Raw genomic sequence first — 19,934 nt, 5'->3', positions numbered from 1 at the left:
CTGCCTTGCTGTAAGCCGCATGAGTCGGATGAGTGCTCCAGTTAAGAGCATGATGTGGATGAAGACTTTAGTTGGCCTAATTTGTGGTGGTGCCTCTCAGAGCTGATCTCCTAGTTAAGGATGAGAATCTTGTTCCTTGCTGCAGAAAAGGGCACTCAAGCCCTCGACCTCCCAGAAACGGCAACAAGCTGCAACCAAAGCGTGACGCTGAGCGGGGCAAACCCGAGGTTTTGCTGCACTGCCCCGCAGCAGTTACATTTCTGTGTGTTAAGTGCTATATAAAGGCATCTTATCACACAACACAAAGGCAACAAGTGGTGTGTCTCCAGGGAGTGCTCCCGCAGCAGAGGCTGCCTGGAGAGCCACACGTGCGTGATGCTCCCGCTAAAGCTCCGTGGAACGATGCTGCTCTCAGCTGTGGTCTGCTTAACTAGGAGCTCTTAAGGCTTACTTTGGATCATGTGGGTGGCAGGTGGATCTTGCTCGTCATCTCAAGAAACATGACTACAACTTGACAAGCATTGGGAGAGACAGACTGGTAACACTTCTCCAACATGATATGCAGCCCTCACCCTGGCTCGCTCGCTTCCACCTGCTTTTGCAGACCCCTGTATAGATTTTGAGACGTGTGGTTGCAAGGAACATGCCTTCCTTTCCTCTTCCACAACTGCACTGAGCAGGTGAGGACCAGGGATGTAGGTGCTGCCATGGCAAAGTATCCTTATGGCAGCAGCACCTGCCCACCGGGAACTGCAGCATCCATGTACCTTTAGACAACATTTCTCAAAGAAGGCTGGCAGAGGTGAGTACATACCATTAATGCTTCAAAGGAGTGGAGTATCACAGTTGAATTTTGCAATGCGATATTCAAAAAACTCATGGGGAAAGAAAGCATTGCTTGGAAATTAGTTTCTACTGCAGTCGGAACTGGCATTGCAGAATCTCGTTGTTCACAGTAAGACAGTGTACGGTAAGCATCATTCAAGGCTTGCCGTCATTGTAGATATGTTTTACAGTGTGGGCTAAGGAGAAGTGCCAGTCTACAAGGCCAGGGAACATGATACAGAAACAACCATGGACTTTTGCAAAGTCTAACAAGTTAGGTTAAATCACAAGTACCAGCAGAAGTTCCTTTATCAGCTTTGACTGTTTTATCATTGATGGAAGTGGTGCCAAATAGTCTGTGAGCTCAACAATATCACCATCAGAGCTCCTGCTACGATGTCTTGTGCCACTAGATTCACGTTGGACACTGTCTCTGTAGTCTCAAGAGTGCATGTATCTATTTTGCTTAAAATATAACTTTGCTGTTTTCCAAGTGTTGACTACACACATAGTACTAATGTACTAAATGGTGATCCATTTGTTGCTCAGCTCATACAAGGAATTACACCGGTTCAGCATCCCACCATGCTGAACCCAGGTCTAACAGCATTCAGCACTGAGGAAGCAATTTGTCAAGTTGGATTTGCTTATAGTACAGAAATTCAAGTACTATCTCAAAAGTTACCCCTCATTTCCAGAGGTGGTTGCTGGGGCTGCTCCAGAATCTTTTATTGCTTGCCAGTCATGCAGCACAACATGACATCAGCTCCAGGACTTCACCCTTTTAAGACTCAGTCTTAGAGCCATAGAATTGCTTGACAGTGATGAGGCCACTGCCCTGTTGCCGACTCAGGGGGTAGCCAGCTGCAGAGTGTACATCACAAATCAATACTGCTGTTGCAATCGTATTCCTGACCAGTGCTTTCAGCACAGAAGGAAACTCAAAAGAAGAAGAAAATTCAACAGTGCAATAATGGAAGTGTTTTTTAGAGAAGCAGTGCATGCAGAGGAACACCAAATGTAATTCACATAGACTGCAAAGGAACAAAATAATGGTCCGTAACTAACAGCTGTCTCCAAAGAATGCTCTTTAATGTCGCCTTCTTTTTCTGAGTTCATTTACTCTATATATTCATATGCCCCCTTTGTGGACCTGTGCTGTTCTGAGTGACTGAAGAACAATGTCCCACTGTGTTTCACTCAAATATTAGTCTGTTATATATTACAAAAGCTGCTTTACTACATACAGGTGCATCAAAAAGGATAGTCTTATTTGCCAACCATATGACCCAATCTTTACAAGCTCTTCAGGAATTAGTGATTGCTGATTAAACTAATCTGGGTGAAAGGTATGAAAACAGCTTTCGTCCTACAAATCTGGGGGTGAAGAATACCTTTGAAAGTAAACCACTCTCTAGAAGTAACCAAGAGGTTTGTAGACACTGCCTGCTATTAATCTGGATATTCCTGTTACAGATAAGAGCTGGGCACTGCTGTTAGAAGGTGCATGTAACTCTGGGACTGAAATGTACAGACCGGTCTAATCTCATGGAGGTCTGTCGTAGGCCCTAGAATTAATATTCAGTAAGACCTAGTGCCCAGGAGCTGAGGGCATCAGAAGCAAACCACGTACATTACCAGCTGCAAAGGCAGGCTTTGGCAGCAGAGTGGGGCTGGTCCTTCTTTGGACAAAGATGCACAGAGGGAACTCTGGCCCAGACTGCCTGAGCCAAGCTCCAGCCTTATCCTGTAGGCTATCTCATGCTCCCAGCTCTTGTCTCCTTTCTCCTGCAGAGCTCGCGGTGGCCCAGTGCACGCAGCGCCCCGTTGATGTCGTCTTCTTGCTCGATGGCTCTGAAAGGATCGGGGAGCAGAATTTCCACAAGGCCCACCGCTTTGTAGAGGAGGTGGCCCGACAGCTCACGCTGGCCAGAAGCGACACCGACAACATGAATGCCCGGATCGCGCTGCTGCAGTACGGCAGTGAGAGGGACCAGGACGTGGTCTTCCCACTGACCTACAACCTGACGGAAATCTCCAATGCCCTGGCACAGATCAAGTACCTGGACTCATCGTCCAACATCGGGTCAGCCATCATACACGCCATCAACAACATCGTGCTCAGCCCGGGAAATGGGCAACGACTCGCCCGGCGCAACGCTGAGCTCTCCTTCGTCTTCATCACTGATGGCATCACAGGAAGCAAGAACCTCGAGGAGGCCATCAACTCCATGAAGAAGCAAGACGTCATGCCCACGGTAGTGGCTCTTGGGAGTGACGTAGACATGGATGTCCTGCTAAAGCTTGGCCTCGGGGACCGGGCAGCTATCTTCCGGGAGAAGGACTATGACAGCCTCTCCCAGCCCAGCTTCTTTGACAGGTTCATTAGGTGGATATGCTAAATGGAGTGCACATGTCCTCCTTTCACCAGTATACACACCCTTGATATTACCCATTTCATTTTCTTCCCTCTGTATGGTTGCTAGCAACTCTGAGCTGGCCCAGAACAAGCTGCCCTCTGGGTCCTCCTTTCTAGCCAAAATCCAGAGCTCTTTTTTTATTTTCATGATGAAAAGTCATGTATCTTACATTTATGGTGCTAATTAAAACCAAAATCAAAGCAGGATACAGAGCCATACGACGTACTTCTGTAAAGCTTTACTTGCACTAAGCCATGCCTTGCATACGTGCTGTAAGCCTAGGAGGGCTTGTCAGAGAAGCAAGAAACCTTTCCAATGTAGTAGGACAAATGATCATCTCTAGTTTTCAAAAACTCTCAATACCCCTCAGCATCCTGTGAGGAGCTTTATGGTTGTGACATCCCCCATTCCTTAGCAAACCCTTTTCCAGATTATCTCTTCTGTTCTCTCAGCACTCTTGCTCTGAGAGAACCAATTGAGTTTATGACACATCACATGCGGCTTGAAATGGTCAGCGACTTGCTTTCATTTTGCATGGCCCTTGGTGGCATGCTCCTCTTTTTCCAGGAGTAATGGGATAGTGAGAGGTTTTGCTGCCTTCTGCAGTTGTCTGCACATGCTCCTTTTGGGCTTTTTGTCTATCCTTCATTTCATAGATCTTCTTTAAGATCTTAATTTTCCTGTGGGCCATATCTCCCTTGCTTCCTTCTGCCATTTTGACCTTCATCACAACCTGTTCACTTATTACTGCACCCAAAATGCTGGCTGAGAGGGTCAGCATGCCTCCCAGTATCTCACAAAATACTGGGCAGCCTCTGGAGCTGCCTCCCTGTCCCCAATGTGTTCAAAGCAACCATGGTGCCTTCTTCCCACTGGTACCTGCTGAGCGATGCCTAGATTTGGACTTGAATTGTGCCATCTGCAAAAATAAACAAACTCTTTCCACCTTATCCAGTAAAAGCCTCTTTATTCTGTAGTTTGTCTCTTTTTTTCCAAATTACTTTTAATGAGGAGCTGATTCTCCTGGTGCTAAGCTGATAAGCCCAGATAAGTTTGTATTCTGCCTCTCCTCACAAATGCTGGAGCACGAGGCCAGGGGTCCCTGCAGCACTGGGGTCACAGGGCACTACTGAGGACCTGAGGGACCATAGGATGCTTACAGGGCTCCTCCAGCTCTCACCCCTGGCCTCAGTACCCCCACAGTGCCCATTCAGACCAAGATCCCTCAGCACAACAGAGACTGTGTCTTCATTCTTCACCTGCTTCATCTTCCTCCCCTGTTCATGGGTGGGAAGAGCTCAGGTGCCCCTCTTTGAGGGGGCTGTGCCTTTCCCCATCATGAAGATGGAGTTGCACCTGAGTCTGGCTTACCCAAGGTTTCTTCAGCCCCTTCTGGCATCCAAGGATGGTAGGGTAGGGGAACCCTCCAGGGACAGGAATGTTTCTGTAAGTTCATGTGCATGGTGGCGGAGGTGGGATGGGGAGGGAGAGGCTGGGCAGGGCTTGGGTTGTCCATAGGAGCCCCCAGGAACAGGGTGCAGAGGAGCCGCAGGGAAGGGCAGGGTGGTGGGGACCTGTGGCCACATGTTCTTCTCCCAGGTAGCAAGTGATGGGACAAGAGGAAGTGTCCTCAAATTGTGCCAGGGGAGGTTTAGATTGGATATTAGGAAAAAATTCTTCACAGAAAGGGCTGTCAGGCATTGGAACAGGCTGCCCAGGGAAACAGTGGAGTCCCCATCCCTGGAGGTGTTTAAAAGGCGTTTAGACGAAGTTCTTAGGGAGGTGGTTTAGTGCTAGAGTTAGGTTAGGTTATGGTAGGACTCGATGATCCTGAGGGTCTCTTCCAACAGAAATGATGCCATGATTCTATTCTATGTCCCCTCCTTTGATAAGGAGAGCTGATGGGTAGTTTTGAGGGCCGCAGGACAAAGCACGACTGCATCCAGAGAGGAGCCACTGGATTGAAATCCCACTGCCCCAGCATGCACAGAACAAGGCTGTGCTGCTGGCAGATCTGGGTGAGATGGGCTGTGCCACCTCTTTTGGAGACTCCCGCTGCCACAGCGAGCTGCTTGTATTTGTGCCACTGGGTCCAGCAACCGGTTGCACTGGCTGGCAGCAAAGGCTTCATGATAATGGGGCTGGGAAGGGTCCTCTTAAACAGCAAAAGCAGCCAAGTGTTAAAACAGCTGTGGTGAAAGCACTGCCAGGCTTTTCACCTTTCCCAGTGTGACACAGTCCCATGGCCCAGGGGCTTCAGAAGGAGAGCTCACTACTTTTTCCTGCTAATTGTTATCCTGGCATGGAGGATGCCAACCTGTACAGCTTAGGAAGGGAAAGCTGTGGCATTCCCCAGCCAGCCCCTCTACAACTGGAAAAGTTCACATGAAATTTAAGGACTTCTATGGGTGATGCGATCCCCGTTAGAAGCCAGCATCATTGCAGAGGGAAAAAAAACCACACAGACACCAGCTGACTGCAAACCAGTACATGATATTCCCTGTGCTGCTACCTGCAGCCTCAGGGATGGAGTTCAGCGGGCTCTCCCAAAGCACAGAGGAGAGAATTTACAGGCTGAAAACAAGAAAATCACTCAGCAGGCAAAATGCTGTTCTAAGAGGAAGGGGAAAGGAGAGGAGCAGCATGGAGGTGGTTCCTGTGGGGTGTTCAGATTTATGTCTCATCACTTCACCGCTGTGCAGGTGGGGAGATGTTGGCTTCAGTCTGAGTCAGAACTGCTGGAGCTGCTGCTGGAGTGCTGGAGGAGACAACACAACTTTAAGGTAGCTCAGAAGCAACCCTCTTTCACACCATTTCTGATGGATATTAGTGATCCTGGGCTGGGTGCGTGTTCCCGGTGCCCAGCTGGGTCCAGGCTGAGCCTGCAGCAGCGGTGGCTGCAGACCCACCTCTCCCCAGGTGCCTTTGCCCCCCAGGTTTGCAGGCTGGCTGGATTGCAAGCTGGCAATTAGCCCGTAATTAAGCCCCAGGGGTCATGGGGAGGGTGAGCCTGTGTGGGAGTCAGCACAGCACAACCACCGCAGACAGCAAAGCCTGGCTGGGACACCTTGACTTGAAGGTAAAACAGCTGCTAGTAACATCACCGCAATGTTTGTCGCAGGGCTGTTACAAACCACGGTTCAGAGTTTGGAGCCGTTATTTTTCTGCTTGCAGAATAGAATTAGGGGCATATAGTGGGAGGGCTGTTTTTTTCAGTTAATATTTAAGAAGCTTGTTCTGGCCAGTTAAGCAAACTCCAGAAGGGTCCTGCTCTCTCCCAGCGAGGGCGAACATCAAGGCAGATCATCACAGAGCCATTACACGGTGAGAGGAACTGATGGTTTGCTTTGTTTCTGGGCGGGGGTTCTTTGGTTTTCTGTTGTTGCTGGTTTGTTTGGTTTTAGGAGGGAACTGAACGGCTCCTCTGCTGCAGGGCACTGAGCCTGTGTCCTTTACACAGGTGGGACTTGCTGTTGGGTGAGTAGGACAAAGTCCTGGGATTTAACACACCACGGGGTGCGCCCTGGGCTGTGCCGCTGGTGCAAATGGTTTCGAGAATTTCAGGGGTCACGCTTCAAAAGGCTCGCTCGAAACGACTCGTGCTGGCCTGTTCGTTAACCGAACAGGAGTCTAAAAAAAGCCACCGGGGAGCTGGCAGCCGAGGGGACCCGCAGCTGCCCGGGCGGGATGCTGTGGCATGGGTGAGGGGGTCCGGAGGACCACAGCAGAGATTCGGAAGGATCCGCTGCAGCCTTGTTCTTACCTTGCCTCCGTGGTGCTTCTTGTGCTTCTTCTTGTGCTTCTTGTGGTGCTTCTTATGGCAGCCAGGGGGGCATGGTGGGCACCCCGGTGGTCCCGGATGGGGATGCCCGTGGGGATGGTGCCCGTGGGGGTGATGTCCATGGGGGTGGTGCCCGTGGGGGTGATGCCCCGGCATGGGGGGCCCATGGGGGTGATGCCCTGGTGGGCAGGGGCCAGGTGGAGAGGGGCCGCCTGGGTGTCCTGGGGGATAGGGTGCAGGGGCGCTAGGTGGCACAGGAGGGCAGCCAGGGTAGGGACCTGCTGGAGTGCTGGGATAAGGGCATCCCGGAGCAGCAGGTGGGCAAATTTGGACTTGCGGTGGTGGCACCCCTCCGTGTGTGCCTAGGAAGAAGAGGGAGCTGTTAAGGAGCAGAGCAGGGCTCTCCTTGGGCAAGGCAATGCAGGGAGCTGGTGTACCTGCCCACCCTCCCAAGTCTATCCCCTCCTCACAAATGATGCCCCGCTCCCCTTTAGTACTCAGGGAATCCCCCCGGGTGCCCGTGGCAGTTGCACTGAGCCCCTCTCCAAGCCTCGATGGCTGCGTGGTACCCACAGCCCTGCCTGGCCCCGCGGCTCCTCACCTGGGTTGGGGTTCCACATCCCTGCTCACTGTCCTTGGTATGGCTCTCCCAGGGTGGCAGGCACCTGTTAAATACCAGAGCCCGGCCCCGGGTGAGGAGAGGTGCAGCAGGCAGGAGTGACGCTGCCGAGAGGTGGAACCAGCCACACCGCTCCCCGCACCGTCACCATGGGCACACGGGAAATGTCAACACTCCGCTCCCCGATGGCACAAAGGTCCCGCAGGGCTGATAAGAACAGGGGATGAAGGGTGGTGGTTTTCCCCTCCTGACATCAGGTGATGAGGTGAGTCAGGCGTACCCTGCATGAACCTTGTATGGGCATGGGGCAGGGTGCCAGGGGGCCCACCCTCCAGCAGGCACTGCTGTGGGACAGGGGGGCTCAGCGTCCAGCTAATGACTCCCTGTGACAGTGCTCAGGGTGCTGCCATGGTATGTGGGTGGAGGAGGCGATATCTGTTGTCAGACCTGGTCAACAGTGACAGGAGGTAGGGCTGGATGCCCTGATGCTCAGGTCTTCCTCTTGGGGAGGTCTGTGAGGAGGAGACAGAGGTTCTCCCATCCCATCTCTCTCTCCCCACTAACACCCCGATGCTGCCCTGTGTTTGGCAGCACTCCCTTCCCAGTCCAGTGAGCAATATGCCAGGCTGGTCTTGTCATGCAGCATCAAAAAGGCACCTTGCAGAAAGGGATTGTGCCAGGTCTTGGCCCAGCCTTGTGGGTGGGCAGGTGTCCTGGGGAGTTTTCTGGGCACAGAAACACACAGGGGTGTGCAGGGCCAGGAGGTGCCCATGCATTGGGGTCTCCTCCTGGGAAGTGCAATGGGTCCCTGCTGTCTGCTCTGTTGGGACCCCTATGACCCAAGCACTGCCAGCCCAGCCAGCTCCTTCTACCCCAAGGATTTGGGGATGGAGACTGGGGTTTGAGCCAGAGACAGCAAAAATCACCCTTGGCAGGGAAAGGCCAGTAGGGGACATGATGCCAGGATCTGCCTGAGCAGAGCAGCTCTCCCAAGGTGGATACCAAAGGAGCCCAGGCAGCGTTGAGTGTGTTTCCCAGCTGTATTTGCTGCTGCAGAGCAGCTGGGCTGTCCCTGAGCCCCTCTCAGGCCACGCGCTTCTCCAGCAGTGCCAGCACGAGCGCCAAGCCTTGCTTTGCCTCCTCCAGCAGCCCTGAGACCTTCTGTGACATCTGCATGGGGAGGGAGAAGGTGCATCTTTTTCCACTCAACAGGACAGAAGAGCCATCCACCGACCACCCCACGCATCCCACTGGTGGCAAAGGGAGTGGATGTCTGGGTATGAGGAGTCACAGAGGCTTCATCTCTGTCCCACCTCATCCTCATCACCACGTCCAGGGCATACACACGGCCCCTGCTTACCGCAAGCTTGAACTTCCCATCCTTTATGTCTTTTAGATTGATCATGACGTTGAAGTAAGCTCCGAACACAGCTGCTTCCAGCATTTTGGCTCCCACCTAGGACAAGAGGCTTGCAAGAAGGTGTCCTGCTGAACCCGAGCATCTCCACGCGGGTCCTGCAGCAGGGCAGAACCTCACGCTGCAGGACTCCCACTGCCTGTGACCCAGCGGCATGCAACGCTTGCCAACATGGTGTTTTCAGGATGTGGCTGCAGCAGTGGGAACTGCCACACAGGTGGGAATTGCTGGCAGAGGTCTACTCTCCTACAAGGCTTGCAAGCTGCCAAATAGTGAGTGGAAACCACTGGCCAGTTTGGGAAGTGCGGCTGGAGAGATGCATCCCAGAAGCCAGGGCACAATGGGACACCTTGCAGGGACAAGCGGTGAGCCTGGCAGCCTGCAGAGCCCCAGCTGGGGCAGCGCCTGAGCTCCTTGGTGCACAGCAGGTTGACATTGTATGCAATAAGGAAGGTCCGGGTGCCCGTCACTGTGGACCCCCACTGGGGCACAAAGGTTGAGGGCCCAAAATCGGGAGCCCACTCTTGTTTGGCAAGCTGGGGAGAAGGGAGAGCGTGGGGGCTGGCACTGCCCAAGCAGCATGAGCCACCCTCCCGGGATGGCATCTCCCTCCCCGGCCAGCATCTTCCACGACCCCCTCCATGTTCAGCAGCACCCAAAGCGTTTCATCAGCTCTTCTCGGTGTGCGGGGACTATGGCAGCTCCTGGCACCCTTCCCAAAGCTGGGGAGGGCTGGCTTGGCTCTGCCTGGCCCCTGCCACCCAGCTGGGTGCTGCCAGGCTCACCGCATGGCAGTGGCACACTCATGCTCTGCTGGGCTTGGGCCATCAAAGCCCTCCAATGCAAGGCGAAGTTGGCGTTCCTTTCCCTGCTGTACACTTGGCTGTTTCTGTCCTGATGCAAGGTGAGAACTGGTGGCTGCCAGTCCTGGGGACCAGGACAGAAATGGCTTTAGGAGGCATCTGAGGGGGTCCCCTGGTGGGCGAATCCCTCAAGCCTTGCCATAGGCAGGCCAGGTCAAGTGCAGACCCTACACTTGCGCTCCAGAGGCCATGGGAGGTGTTGTGACGCGGCTGGGTAGGTGTGGGCCTCCTGTGAAAGTGCCAGTACGCCCATCTCAGCATGGGCAAAAGTTGTCCTGGTGCGCAGGAGTCTGTGCTAGGCGTGGTAAATCAAGTTTTAAGTGACACTCAGGGATTCAGGGGTCTTTTGGCAAAGGGCCTTCCACCCAACACACTGGATGACGTGTGATGTGTTCCTGTCATCATTAAGAAGGATTCGCAATGACCACACTTGCCTGGTGGCAAGGGAACATGTTGGATGGAATGTGACATAAGGCATGTGAGAGAGCCTGGGGCTTCTCTGCTCAGTGCTCAGCTTCCTCTGGTTCTCCGAGTACAGCTCAAGAGTTGGTGCCCATTCACATGCAAACCCTTTGGATGGAGACAGTGCCCTTCGCTGGGTGTCTGAGCGAGCTTCGGGCACATCCAACACATGTGTCCAGTTGTAGACAGGCCAGACAGCTTCAGGTCAGCGAGGCAGCTACAGCAGTCCTGGCACTTTTAAGGAGCAAATCCATTGCTCATTCCAGGTACTCCAGCTCCAGCCTGGGTATTGTCAGCAGGGCACAGAGAGGGAGAGGTATTACATATAGCCCGGATTCCTCTCTGCTGCCGTGCAGAGCCAGGCACGTCAACCGCCTCGGGTCCACATCTGCAGCTGAAGGCCTCAGGAAATCCACATGTTCATGGTTTTGGGGCAGAGCCTTGTCTCCCTGTTACTACCCATTGATTACTGCAGTGCTGACTGGATGCTAGAGTGTTAAATGGGTTAAATGCTGAGCAAATAGGAACTGACCACTTGCTTCAGTAGAAACCGCATGATGCAATGTGACAGTCTTTCTAACCTGTGCAAAAGGCTTTGCTTTGAGCTTTGGGATGTTATTTGAATTGAAGTTCAGCACAGCCAGGTGGGGACAGAGGCTCTCGGAGTCCTGACTAGCCCGGGCGCTGCACGGGAGCATTGCACGCTGCAGGGCAGTGACTGTAGCCAGAACGCAGCCGAAGTGGGTGGAGGCAGAGGTGGAGTGGAGGTTGCAATTGTCTTTCCTCGAGTGCTTGTTTGGCAGAGGGGACAGGTACATTGGTAGATGCTTTTAGTTTAGGAGAAACACAGGCAGTGAAATGGCTTGGTTGTGCTCAGCTGGCGATGTGACACTAGGGACAGTCCTCTTCGGCTTGGCTGGCTGGTGAGCAGGGCAGCTTTCTCCAGTGGATTTCCTACATGTGTATTTGCTGACCGCTTCTGGAGCATCTTTTGCATCCTCTCGCTGGATTACCATGAGGGCTTGCTTCGGCTCCTGCAAACCACTTGTGTGGCAAGACTGGCAAAGCAAGGTGTATCTCCTCCCGCCACAGTGAGTGTCTCTGTACAATGTTTAATGGGCAGCTGGGAATTTTGAGGGGAAAGAGCTAACAGTATGGGAGAGGGGGCAAGCCTGGCTTTCCATTGAGAGCACTAGAACCTGGGCAGTGCTTCTCTCAGAAGCCATATGAGCTCTCTCTGCCTTTTTCTCTGCTTGTACATTTGTGTTTCTTCTGTCTTAATGAGCAACATGTGCCTGTTCATATCCAAGAGGTAGAGTTTATGTAGGGCCAGGCAGTCCAAAGCAAAAATCCATGACTGCACAGTCAAACCTCTGTGATACATTACATGAGCTATTTAAGAGCAAGTATTTAAACTTGTAGTATAACCCGTTCAATCCATGCCCAGTGCTAGTTTGGTTCAGAGAGACTACAGACCAACCACTTGTGCTGCGGGTACGTGCGTTTAGACGAGGAGTGATATTTCCATGAGCTCATTTGCCCCTGGTTTTCACAAAAGGTCGGGCGGGTGACTGTCATTCCTGCCTCCAGAATAACTACTGCCCTCTCAAGCTGTAAGAAGAGAAAACGGCATTTTGTGTGCAGACGCAAGAGTAGAAGTGTTTACTGCCAGCAGGTGAATTTTGCAGCCTCTCTAACTGACATGGTATTATCACAATAAAGTATACTGAGCAAATGTCATATTTAATGGGCAGAAGGGAGATGTACGGTCTTCAAAAATGCGGTGGGGCCGTAACGTTTCCAGGTGTGCAAAGTGGAGCCGGTTGCCAAGCTCAGGGACAGGAACTGGAACTTCTTGCAGTGTTTTCAGCATCTGGGGCTTGTCAGTCTAGGCTAGAAGGCGTCTGGTGACAGGCACGCAGGGGAGGCGTTTGTGTCGCTCAGCACATGAGCAGGTCTGATGTGCTGCACAAAAGCAGTCTTCCTCCCAAGGTTTCAGCATGTTTTGCTTCCAGTCTATAGGGACAGGGAGCTCAGAAAACTCTGCTGTTGGCATATGATGGAGGGAAAATGGTTCAGAGAGCTTTAAATGGTGTGCTCAGAGTTTTAGGTGGAGTCGAAAGGATGAGGATAAGCCCAGATAAGTTTGTATTCTGCCTCTCCTCACAAATGCTGGAGCACGAGGCCAGGGGTCCCTGCAGCACTGGGGTCACAGGGCACTACTGAGGACCTGAGGGACCATAGGATGCTTACAGGGCTTCTCCAGCTCTCACCCCTGGCCTCAGTACCCCCACAGTGCCCATTCAGACCAAGATCCCTCAGCACAACAAAGACTGTGTCTTCATTCTTCACCTGCTTCATCTTCCTCCCCTGTTCATGGGTGGGAAGAGCTCAGGTGCCCCTCTTTGAGGGGGCTGTGCCTTTCCCCATCATGAAGATGGAGTTGCACCTGAGTCTGGCTTACCCAAGGTTTCTTCAGCCTCCTCTGGCATCCAAGGATGGTGGGGTAGGGGAACCCTCCAGGGACAGGAATGTTTCTGTAAGTGCATGTGCATGGTGGCGGAGGTGGGATGGGGAGGGAGAGGCTGGGCAGGGCTTGGGTTGTCCATAGGAGCCCCCAGGAACAGGGTGCAGAGGAGCCGCAGGGAAGGGCAGGGTGGTGGGGACCTGTGGCCACATGTTCTTCTCCCAGGTAGCAAGTGATGGGACAAGAGGAAGTGTCCTCAAATTGTGCCAGGGGAGGTTTAGATTGGATATTAGGAAAAAATTCTTCACAGAAAGGGCTGTCAGGCATTGGAACAGGCTGCCCAGGGAAACAGTGGAGTCCCCATCCCTGGAGGTGTTTAAAAGGCGTTTAGACGAAGTTCTTAGGGAGGTGGTTTAGTGCTAGAGTTAGGTTAGGTTATGGTAGGACTCGATGATCCTGAGGGTCTCTTCCAACAGAAATGATGCCATGATTCTATTCTATGTCCCCTCCTTTGATAAGGAGAGCTGATGGGTAGTTTTGAGGGCCGCAGGACAAAGCACGACTGCATCCAGAGAGGAGCCACTGGATTGAAATCCCACTGCCCCAGCATGCACAGAACAAGGCTGTGCTGCTGGCAGATCTGGGTGAGATGGGCTGTGCCACCTCTTTTGGAGACTCCCGCTGCCACAGCGAGCTGCTTGTGTTTGTGCCACTGGGTCCAGCAACCGGTTGCACTGGCTGGCAGCAAAGGCTTCATGATAATGGGGCTGGGAAGGGTCCTCTTAAACAGCAAAAGCAGCCAAGTGTTAAAACAGCTGTGGTGAAAGCACTGCCAGGCTTTTCACCTTTCCCAGTGTGACACAGTCCCATGGCCCAGGGGCTTCAGAAGGAGAGCTCACTACTTTTTCCTGCTAATTGTTATCCTGGCATGGAGGATGCCAACCTGTACAGCTTAGGAAGGGAAAGCTGTGGCATTCCCCAGCCAGCCCCTCTACAACTGGAAAAGTTCACATGAAATTTAAGGACTTCTATGGGTGATGCGATCCCCGTTAGAAGCCAGCATCATTGCAGAGGGAAAAAAAACCACACAGACACCAGCTGACTGCAAACCAGTACATGATATTCCCTGTGCTGCTACCTGCAGCCTCAGGGATGGAGTTCAGCGGGCTCTCCCAAAGCACAGAGGAGAGAATTTACAGGCTGAAAACAAGAAAATCACTCAGCAGGCAAAATGCTGTTCTAAGAGGAAGGGGAAAGGAGAGGAGCAGCATGGAGGTGGTTCCTGTGGGGTGTTCAGATTTATGTCTCATCACTTCACCGCTGTGCAGGTGGGGAGATGTTGGCTTCAGTCTGAGTCAGAACTGCTGGAGCTGCTGCTGGAGTGCTGGAGGAGACAACACAACTTTAAGGTAGCTCAGAAGCAACCCTCTTTCACACCATTTCTGATGGATATTAGTGATCCTGGGCTGGGTGCGTGTTCCCGGTGCCCAGCTGGGTCCAGGCTGAGCCTGCAGCAGCGGTGGCTGCAGACCCACCTCTCCCCAGGTGCCTTTGCCCCCCAGGTTTGCAGGCTGGCTGGATTGCAAGCTGGCAATTAGCCCGTAATTAAGCCCCAGGGGTCATGGGGAGGGTGAGCCTGTGTGGGAGTCAGCACAGCACAACAACCGCAGACAGCAAAGCCTGGCTGGGACACCTTGACTTGAAGGTAAAACAGCTGCTAGTAACATCACCGCAATGTTTGTCGCAGGGCTGTTACAAACCACGGTTCAGAGTTTGGAGCCGTTATTTTTCTGCTTGCAGAATAGAATTAGGGGCATATCGTGGGAGGGCTGTTTTTTTCAGTTAATATTTAAGAAGCTTGTTCTGGCCAGTTAAGCAAACTCCAGAAGGGTCCTGCTCTCTCCCAGCGAGGGCGAACATCAAGGCAGATCATCACAGAGCCATTACACGGTGAGAGGAACTGATGGTTTGCTTTGTTTCTGGGTGGGGGTTCTTTGGTTTTCTGTTGTTGCTGTTTTGTTTGGTTTTTTAGGAGGGAACTGAACGGCTCCTCTGCTGCAGGGCACTGAGCCTGTGTCCTTTACACAGGTGGGACTTGCTGTTGGGTGAGTAGGACAAAGTCCTGGGATTTAACACACCACGGGGTGCGCCCTGGGCTGTGCCGCTGGTGCAAATGGCTTCGAGAATTTCAGGGGTCACGCTTCAAAAGGCTCGCTCGAAACGACTCGTGCTGGCCTGTTCATTAACCGAACAGGAGTCTAAAAAAAGCCACCGGGGAGCTGGCAGCCGAGGGGACCCGCAGCTGCCCGGGCGGGATGCTGTAGCATGGGCGAGGGGGGTCCGGAGGACCGCAGCAGAGATTCGGAAGGATCCGCTGCAGCCTTGTTCTTACCTTGCCTCCGTGGTGCTTCTTCTGGTGCTTCTTATGGCAGCCAGGGGGGGCATGGTGGGCACCCCGGTGGTCCCGGATGGGGGTGCCCGTGGGGGTGATGCCTCGGCGGGGGGGGCCACAGCGGGAGATGCATCGGCGGGAGGGGCCACAGCGGGGGGGGACCCGGCGGGGGTGGCCCCGGGGGGTGATGCCACGGTGCACAGGGGCCAGGCAGAGGGAGGCAGCCTGGGGGACAGGGTCTAGGGGCGCTAGGTGGCACAGGGGGGCAGGCAGGGTGGGGACCTGCTGGAGTTAGAAAGAAGAGGGAGCTGTTAGGGAGCAGAGCAGGGCTCTCCTCGGGCAAGGCAATGCAGGGAGCTGGTGTACCTGCCCACCCTCCCAAGTCTATCCCCTCCTCACAAATGATGCCCCGCTCCCCTTTAGTACTCAGGGAATCCCCCCGGGTGCCCGTGGCAGTTGCACTGAGCCCTCTCCAAGCCTCGATGGCTGCGTGGTACCCACAGCCCTGCCTGGCCCCGCGGCTCCTCACCTGGGTTGGGGTTCCACATCCCTGCTCACTGTCCTTGGCACGGCTCTCCCAGGGTGGCAGGCACCCGTTAAATACCAGAGCCCGGCCCCGAGTGAGGAGAGGTGCAGCGGGCAGGGGTGACACTGCCGAGAGGTGGAACCAGCCGCACCGCTCCCCGCACCGTCACCATGGGCACACGGGAAATGTCAACACTCCGCTCCCCGATGGCACAAAGGTCCCGCAGGGCTGAGAAAAACAGGGGATGAAGGGTGGTGTTTTTCCCCTCCTGACATCAGGTGATGAGGTGGGTCAGCTGTACCTGCATGAACCCCGCATGGGCATGGGGCAGGGTGCCAGGGGGACCACCCTCCAGCAGGCACTGCTGTGGGACAGCGGGGCTCAGCGTCCAGCTAATGACTCCCTGTGACAGTGCTCAGGGTGCTGCCATGGTATGTGGGTGGAGGAGGTGATATCTGTCGTCAGACCTGGTCAGCAGTGACAGGAGGTAGGGCTGGATGCCCTGATGCTCAGGTCTTCCTCTTGGGGAGGTCTATGAGGAGGAGACAGAGGTTCTCCCATCCCGTCTCTCTCTCCCCGCTAACACCCTGATGCTGCCCTGTGTTTGGTAGCGCTCTCTTCGCAGTCCAGTGAGCAATATGCCAGGCTGGTCTTGTCATGCAGCATCAAAAAGGCACCTTGCAGAAAGGGATTGTGCCAGGTCTTGGCCCAGCCTTGTGGGTGGGCAGGTGTCCTGGGGAGTTTTCTGGGCACAGAAACACACAGGGGTGTGCAGGGCCAGGATGTGCCCATGCATTGGGGTCTCCTCCTGGGCAGTGCCATGGAGTCCCTGCTGTCCGCTCTTGAGACCCCTATGACCCAAGCACTGCCAGCCCAGCCAGCTCCTTCTGCCCCAAGGATTTGGGGATGGAGACTGGGGTCTGAGCCGGAGACAGCAAAAATCACCCTTGGCAGGGAAAGGCCAGTAGGGGACATGATGCCAGGATCTGCCTGAGCAGAGCAGCTCTCCCAAGGTGGATACCAAAGGACCCCAGGCAGCGTTGAGTATGTTTCCCAGCTGTATTTGCTGCTGCAGAGCAGCTGGGCTGTCCCTGAGCCCCTCTCAGGCCACGCGCTTCTCCAGCAGTGCCAGCACGAGCGCCAAGCCTTGCTTTGCCTCCTCCAGCAGCCCTGAGACCTTCTGTGACATCTGCATGGGGAGGGAGAAGGTGCATCTTTTTCCACTCAACAGGACAGAAGAGCCATCCACCGACCACCCCACGCATCCCACTGGTGGCAAAGGGAGTGGATGTCTGGGTATGAGGAGTCACAGAAGCTTCATCTCTGTCCCACCTCATCCTCATCACCACGTCCAGGGCATACACACGGCCCCTGCTTACCGCAAGCTTGAACTTCCCATCCTTTATGTCTTTTAGGTTGATCATGATGTTGAAGTAAGCTCCGAACACAGCTGCTTCCAGCATTTTGGCTCCCACCTAGGACAAGAGGCTTGCAAGAAGGTGTCCTGCTGAACCCGAGCATCTCCACAGGGGTCCTGCAGCAGGGCAGAACCTCACGCTGCAGGACTCCCACTGCCTGTGACCCAGCGGCATGCAACGCTTGCCAACATGGTGTTTTCAGGATGTGGCTGCAGCAGTGGGAACTGCCACACAGGTGGGAATTGCTGGCAGAGGTCTACTCTCCTACAAGGCTTGCAAGCTGCCAAAAAGCTAGTGAGTGGAAACCACTGGCCAGTTTGGGAAGTGCGGCTGGAGAGATGCATCCCAGAAGCCAGGGCACAATGGGACACCTTGCAGGGACAAGCGGTGAGCCTGGCAGCCTGCAGAGCCCCAGCTGGGGCAGCGCCTGAGCTCCTTGGTGCACAGCAGGTTGACGTTGTATGCGATAAGGAAGGTCCGGGCACCTGTCACTGTGGACTCCCACTGGGGCACAAAGGGTGAAGGCCCAAAATCGGGAGCCCACTCTGGTTTGGCAAGCTGGGGAGAAGGGAGAGCATGTGGGCTGGCACTGCCCAAGCAGCATGAGTAACCCTCCCGGGATGGCATCTCCCTCCCCGGCCAGCATCTTCCACGACCCCCTCCATGTTCAGCAGCACCCAAAGCGTTTCATCAGCTCTTCTCGGTGTGCGGGGACTATGGCAGCTCCTGGCACCCTTCCCAAAGCTGGGGAGGGCTGGCTTGGCTCTGCCTGGCCCCTGCCACCCAGCTGGGTGCTGCCAGGCTCACCGCATGGCAGTGGCACACTCATGCTCTGCTGGGCTTGGGCCATCAAAGCCCTCCAATGCAAGGCGAAGTTGGCGTTCCTTTCCCTGCTGTACACTTGGCTGTTTCTGTCCTGATGCAAGGTGAGAACTGGTGGCTGCCAGTCCTGGGGACCAGGACAGAAATGGCTTTAGGAGGCATCTGAGGGGGTCCCCTGGTGGGCGAATCCCTCAAGCCTTGCCATAGGCAGGCCAGGTCAAGTCAGACCCTACACTTGCGCTCCAGAGGCCATGGGAGGTGTTGTGACGCGGCTGGGTAGGTGTGGGCCTCCTGTGAAAGTGCCAGTACGCCCATCTCAGCATGGGCAAAAGTTGTCCTGGTGCGCAGGAGTCTGTGCTAGGCGTGGTAAATCAAGTTTTAAGTGCTACTCAGGGATTCAGGGGACTTTTGGCAAAGGGCCTTCCACCCAACACACTGGATGGCACGTGATGTGTTGCTGTCGTCATTGAGAAGGATTCGCAATGACCACACTTGCCTGGTGGCAAGGGAACATGTTGGATGGAATGTGACATAAGGCATGTGAGAGAGCCTGGGGCTTCTCTGCTCAGTGCTCAGCTTCCTCTGGTTCTCCGAGTACAGCTCAAGAGTTGGTGCCCATTCACATGCAAACCCTTTGGATGGAGACAGTGCCCTTCGCTGGGTGTCTGAGCGAGCTTCGGGCACATCCAACACATGTGTCCAGTTGTAGACAGGCCAGACAGCTTCAGGTCAGGGAGGCAGCTACAGCAGTCCTGGCACTTTTAAGGAGCAAATCCATTGCTCATTCCAGGTACTCCAGCTCCAGCCTGGGTATTGTCAGCAGGGCACAGAGAGGGACAGGTATTACATATAGCCCGGATTCCTCTCTGCTGCCGTGCAGAGCCAGGCACGTCACCGCCTCGGGTCCACATCTGCAGCTGAAGGCCTCAGGAAATCCACATGTTCATGGTTTTGAGGCAGAGCCTTGTCTCCCTGTTACTACCCATAGATTACTGCAGTGCTGACTGGATGCTAGAGTGTTAAATGGGTTAAATGCTGAGCAAATAGGAACTGACCACTTGCTTCAATAGAAACTGCATGATGCAATGTGACAGTCTTTCTAACCCGCGCAAAAGGCTTTGCTTTGAGCTTTGGGATGTTATTTGAATTGAAGTTCAGCACAGCCAGGTGGGGACAGAGGCTCTCGGAGTCCTGACTAGCCCGGGCGCTGCACGGGAGCATTGCACGCTGCAGGGCAGTGACTGTAGCCAGAACGCAGCCGAAGTGGGTGGAGGCAGAGGTGGAGTGGAGGTTGCAATTGTCTTTCCTCGAGTGCTTGTTTGGCAGAGGGGACAGGTACATTGGTAGATGCTTTTAGTTTAGGAGAAACACAGGCAGTGAAATGGCTTGGTTGTGCTCAGCTGGCGATGTGACACCAGGGACAGTCCTCTTCGGCTTGGCTGGCTGGTGAGCAGGGCAGCTTTCTCCAGTGGATTTCCTACATGTGTATTTGCTGACCGCTTTTGGAGCATCTGCTCGTCATGGTTGCAAAACTGAAGGAGGAGATTGAGACACTGAGGTCCATCAGGGAGTGTGAAAGGGAGATCGACTGGTGGAGTAACTCCCTGGTGTGCCAGGCAGAAAGGCCCCAAGGGGGAACCCCCCAAAAGGTGATGGACCCCCTGCCCTGTTGGGCAGAGAAGGAAGATCTGAGCGAGCCCCTGCCCTGTCGCTGTCGGGCAGAAGTAGGGGGCCAAACAGCTGAGGAGGGTTGGAAGCGAGTTCCTGTTAGGCATCGCAGGCAACCCCCCTCCCTACCTGCTTTGCTTCCCCGGGTGCCCCTCCGTAATAGGTTTGAGGCCCTGGATATTGAAGAAGATGTAGGTGGGGACGTGGTGCAAGGGCCGCCTACGAGGTCACATAGGAAGAGGCGATTGACTCCA

At 54.2% G+C, this 19,934-nt stretch overlaps 1 protein-coding gene across 1 annotated transcript in view; it reads left to right on the top strand.

The window, feature by feature from the left end:
* Positions 1-4,195, top strand: part of COL6A2 (collagen type VI alpha 2 chain) — a 28,273-nt gene extending 24,078 nt beyond the window's left edge. The window contains exon 28 of the mRNA XM_065637246.1: positions 2,620-4,195. Within this exon, the coding sequence (XP_065493318.1) occupies positions 2,620-3,227 (608 nt within the window). The 3' untranslated portion in view covers positions 3,228-4,195. The remainder of the gene's footprint in view (positions 1-2,619) is intronic.
* The last annotated feature ends 15,739 nt before the right edge of the window (positions 4,196-19,934 follow it).

The sequence above is a fragment of the Caloenas nicobarica genome, chromosome 6 (genome assembly GCF_036013445.1).
Source record: "Caloenas nicobarica isolate bCalNic1 chromosome 6, bCalNic1.hap1, whole genome shotgun sequence".
NCBI classification, from domain to species: domain Eukaryota; kingdom Metazoa; phylum Chordata; class Aves; order Columbiformes; family Columbidae; genus Caloenas; species Caloenas nicobarica.
The sequence above is the reverse complement of the archived record's forward strand: the minus strand, read 5'-3'. Positions and strand labels throughout refer to the sequence as shown.